The sequence below is a fragment of the Triticum aestivum genome, unplaced genomic scaffold (assembly GCF_018294505.1).
Source record: "Triticum aestivum cultivar Chinese Spring unplaced genomic scaffold, IWGSC CS RefSeq v2.1 scaffold179205, whole genome shotgun sequence".
Lineage (NCBI taxonomy): Eukaryota > Viridiplantae > Streptophyta > Magnoliopsida > Poales > Poaceae > Triticum > Triticum aestivum.
Window position 1 is genome coordinate 1 of NW_025225332.1, and position 4,726 is coordinate 4,726.

The 4,726-nt window shown below is 46.0% G+C and overlaps 1 protein-coding gene across 1 annotated transcript; it reads right to left on the reverse strand.

Moving 5' to 3' along the window:
- Positions 1–1,716: 1,716 nt before the first annotated feature.
- LOC123172140 (uncharacterized) lies at positions 1,717–3,664 on the reverse strand. The gene is made up of 2 exons (XM_044589161.1): positions 3,354–3,664; positions 1,717–3,241 (listed from the first exon to the last, which is right to left on the reverse strand). Exons 1-2 carry the CDS (start codon positions 3,639–3,641, stop codon positions 2,093–2,095), a joined length of 1,437 nt encoding a protein of 478 aa, XP_044445096.1. The 5' UTR covers positions 3,642–3,664; the 3' UTR covers positions 1,717–2,092.
- Positions 3,665–4,726: the final 1,062 nt, after the last annotated feature.

Sequence of the window (4,726 nt, forward strand, 5' to 3'; positions counted from 1 at the left end):
CCCCCCCCCCCCTCATCCCCAATCCTCTCCCGTCTCTAATCCATCCTCTACGATAGTGTGGTTTTGTACGCAGAGGGGAGCGCAACGCAAGGTGAGAGGAAGATAAGCATAGTAGAGAGAAAAGGTCACTATGCTGCTAGGAAAGGAGTTTGGCGGTAGGAGTTGGGCGTCAGCTGGAAGTAAATGTGGCTGGGGATTTTGCTGGCCTTCACCCTGCTATGGCTAACAGAGATCCACGACCCTCGGCTCGTCGCTTCGTTTCCATGGGGCATCAAGGGGTTCACACAGGATAATCAGGGGGAATTGGGGTTGACCTGGTACAATCCCCGCGTACCAAATAGGCAACAACCCACTTGGGACTATTAGGGATGTTCGACCTGAGCGGGATAAACCCTTAGAAACCCGGGCAATACCTGCCTGCCAAACAAGGCTTTATACGGAAGGCCGGGAGAAGGGCAGCTGACCGGCTGTGAAGGTTATGCAATTGTAGTGTTGAACAGATGAACAAGCAATCAAGCTAATACTAGTTATATCTTTTTTTTAAATAATATAGTAGTTATTTTTGCGAAAGAAAATAATATAGTAGTTATATCATCACCACATATTCTAGAGTAAGGGAAGCTGACGTCACACTGAAAACCCTAGCAGAACGGCAGGCACCCCCCACATAGCCTCATAAGTTCATACTGAAGTTCTGCTTGCCATAACACTAAGCAAAGGCAAGGCTTCATAAGTTGAACAACTGAACCAACAAACATCATTTACCCAAAACGACCCGTTAACAACTGAACATAATTAGTTTAACCATGAGCAGCGCTACACTTTCAGCGCACCGTTTTTCCTGTTACTTTGTTAGGAACTAACAATGGATTCGAAGCTATCAAACATTCTGACAACTACCCTCAACAGCAAGCTATTCGTCAATAGGCAGAGATACCACATATTCATGTTTGATGAAACATACTCATATGGTTTGACTTAAAAGTGTTAAAGGTATAATTCAGCAGGAAATCGCGGTGACAATGAATCGAGGTCTGCACTTTACAAGAGATATAGATCATCCTCGCTCACAAAAACAGAGGCAATCAAGATAGATCACACTGATTATCTTGTTTTCCTGCTACTGTATACCGCACCGATGTGGCATGAGAATATTTAAGTCATGTAGAGTGGAATTAAGTGATGCACAGTGGAAAACTATTTTCCAGCATGCATAGCAGATAAGGGTTTTCCTGCTACTGAATACCGATCATACCCTACTTTTAACACCTCTGATCTGGAACAAAATTAAGAAGACTTCGAGTTCAAACCCACCATTCGGATCTCTAGTCTTAGAAAGAAAAGGAGATACTGCAAAGTGTAGAATGTCATAATAGTTTTCAAACATTTAATTTCTTTTGTGGCTGGGCATTGTGCTGACTAATTGCCAACCATTGCTCGACAGATTTCCTCGGTTGATGTGAGATATCTACCAACAATATCAGTTTAGGAAGCTAAAATTATCAACGAACCACAGAGATACATGTTTTCCTGCTACAGTATATCGATCATATCTTACTTTAACACCTCAGGTGTGGAATAAAATTAAGAAGGCTTCAAGTTCAAACGTGCCTTGTGGTTGAACTAAACAGATCTGATGCAACACTAGGACCCCAACAGTCTTAGAATGGAAAAGGAGAAACTGAGAATGCAGAGCACACCAATAGTTTTCAAATATTTAACATTTTTTACAACTGAGCAAGTAAGCATTTTTTACATCTCTATCATCAATATCAGTTTAGGAAGCTAAACTTACTAACACAAGAACTTTAAACTATCGGAAACCAGCACTTTTGAGGTCGAAATACTGTGACTTCACAACTGCAGAAGAAAATAATCCATCAATGAAGATAAAAAGTACTCCCTCCGTAAACTAATATAAGAGCGTTTAGAATACTAAAGTAGTGATCTAAATGTTCTTATATTAGTTTACAGAGGGAGTACATACTGTGACATGGAGTAATTACAGGGTGGATTCTCAGCATACGGTGTAGGACTCAGTAATTCATTACGGTTTGTATGAGATGCATTTCCATCACCATACGTCTTCTGGTTAACTCTTCTGTTGGATGCCCCCACCACCATAATACCGTTTCGTTGTCTGCCTAGAAAACTCTGCAAACGTCATGCCTTCTTTCAGCCTTGACGACAGCGGGGGGATTTTCTTCAGAATTCCTTGCATCAATATATGTTCACTACAAGACCCGGCTGGTCCATCACCCCTGAAAGCCAATTCCATGTGATCACTTGAATCATCTTCATCGGCAGAAGAGTAGCCCAAGAAAGGTAGAGTTTTGTCCCATGACGGCTGTAGGAAAACCACGAAAGTCTCTCGGCTGATGTTTGGCAAGCCTAATGGTCTACTCACAGCATGAAGCGTGGATCTCAGCTTCCCCCCTGACAGGATGCCTGCTGCCTCCCCAACCTGAACAATGAAGCTCTCCTGGGAGCATCTCACTGAGAATATCCTCCTTTTATTGAAGAGCTGCAGGTGTGAGTGCCCGTCAGGAAGAGAGCATTCTTCGCTGGCCGGGCATTCCTGTCCGAGAGCAGAGCGCAAGAATAATGGCGCTGTTAAGACTGTCAGCACCCCGTAATCGTAGTGCCACTCTTGCCATAAGTTGACAAGAGAAATCAAACTATTTTCTTCTGCTGATTTGATACAGGATCCATCTTCTGATCCTGACATTTGACCTGTATCCATGTGATCCGATAAACGTCTTGCTGCTGCTGCTGCATTGTTTGCCAAGCTTCTCCTCTTTGTGCTGCTCCTCTCCTTGATAATCCTGTTATCCAACTCAGAGTGGTAGTGGATGAGCCTCGCCTTTGCGCTGCCAAAGTCGGTAATGCTCTGCTCCAGCTGATTCCCACCGATAACAATGTCGCAAGCCCGCGCAACCAAGATGCCAAGCTCCATCATGCACAGACCCAGCTCCTTGAAAAGCTCACCAAGGTTCTCAATATCATGATCATCATCATCATCATCATCATCATCATCATCATCACCATTGTGCTCCCCAAATCCATCGGCACCTTCCAGTACCTCCTCCGGACAACCAGGCCTGATCTCGGTGTCTCCGGTGGCTTCGCGCATAAACTCTGAGGAGTGGAGCTTGCCTGAATCATACCTTAGGAGCTGCGCCAAGGAGGAGACGGACCTGTCGGGCTTCTTGAGAGGCACGTCGCTGCCCAATCCGTGCTTCTGCAATGGAATCAAATCCCCATTGAAGGAAATTCACTGTCAATCGCAGTTTGGGAAGAGGAACAGGGGGCGGGAGGAAGACGATGAGACTACGGAGGGAGGGGTTGGTTACCTTGAGGAGGTGGGCACGGGACGGGTGGTCCATTAGGGCGAGGCGGCGGGCCAGGGGGAGGAGACGGCGGCGGAGGGCGGCGGCGCGCGGGACGCCCGCGACGGCCAGCAGGCCGGCGCCGCCCGGGCCGAGCGCGGCCCAGACGGTGGCCAGGAGGCGGCGGCGCCGGCCATCGGTGTCGCTGTCGTCGCCCGCTGCTGCCGCTTCCGGCGAGAGCAGGAGGAGGAGGAGGTCGGCGAAGGGGATCTCGTCGATGTCCAGCGCCGTCGCCGGCGCCGTCTCCGCCATGGGCTCGGGTCCGGAACCTTCCAGTCCAGGGTGGCCCAGCGTGACTTTTTTGAGTCTATGTTTAAATTTTAAAATCAATCAAGTTCCTTCCAAGGAAGGACTCAAATATCCAGCTATCGTCAAAGTTTTAGATATGACAAATCGAACGTTTTTTTATGGCAAAATATATTAGCTGAGGATAGCAAGTTTAGTTTAAGGGCATGGCAAGTCCTCCTTACATTTTTTGCCAGAAAATTAACATGCTGAAAAATTTGAGATTCTCACGCGAGTATAAATCGCTATAAAAATATTCGATTTGCCATGCCTAAACATCTGACATCAATTATATATTTATTTTTGTAAATTAAACTGATAAAATATGTAAATAATATTCAAATATAATTTTTATGTTAGGACTCTAAGTCCTATCTTACAGCCTTCCTTGTATATGATGGCCCATGTCATCGCGTTGTTCACCACAACTGACATTTCATCCAGCTAATGGTTTGACCGTCACACCCCACTTTGTCGCTCCCTTGACCCAACAGTTGCCATACACTTATCGTCCGTAGCCGTGTAAGGTTGATCCTGTCGAACATGGCCTCCCATAGGAATTGACTTGAGATGTCCATGCGAGTTTCTACGTTGAACCAGGGCTGTTATATATAGTACTATCATAACCTATGCAATAAATAGCACAATATCTTAGGACAACTATCGAAAAGGACCAACCACGTGCTTCCGGCGATCTTACAGGCCCTGTTTTGGTTACAGGGACTAGACTAGAAAAAGTCTCATTTAATCCTTATGTAAGCAAACAGGAGGGACTTTTTCTTTAAGGAGTAGAAAAAAACTCTACTGAATGGTCTTTTTTCTTTAGTTCCTGGGACTAAAACAAGTCTAGTCCCTTGCAACCAAACACCCCCACAATCATATACCGAACAAGTGGAAGATGGACACAGGCAAGCCGGCCGGGTATGACGCGCCCGCACAGATCGGACGGCGCCTCATGACCGCTACTATGTGGTCGGCCCATACATGTATGGCTAGTCGTCCGATCTGGGCATCGACAAGTACTCCCTCCGTCCGGGTGTATAAGTCATCTT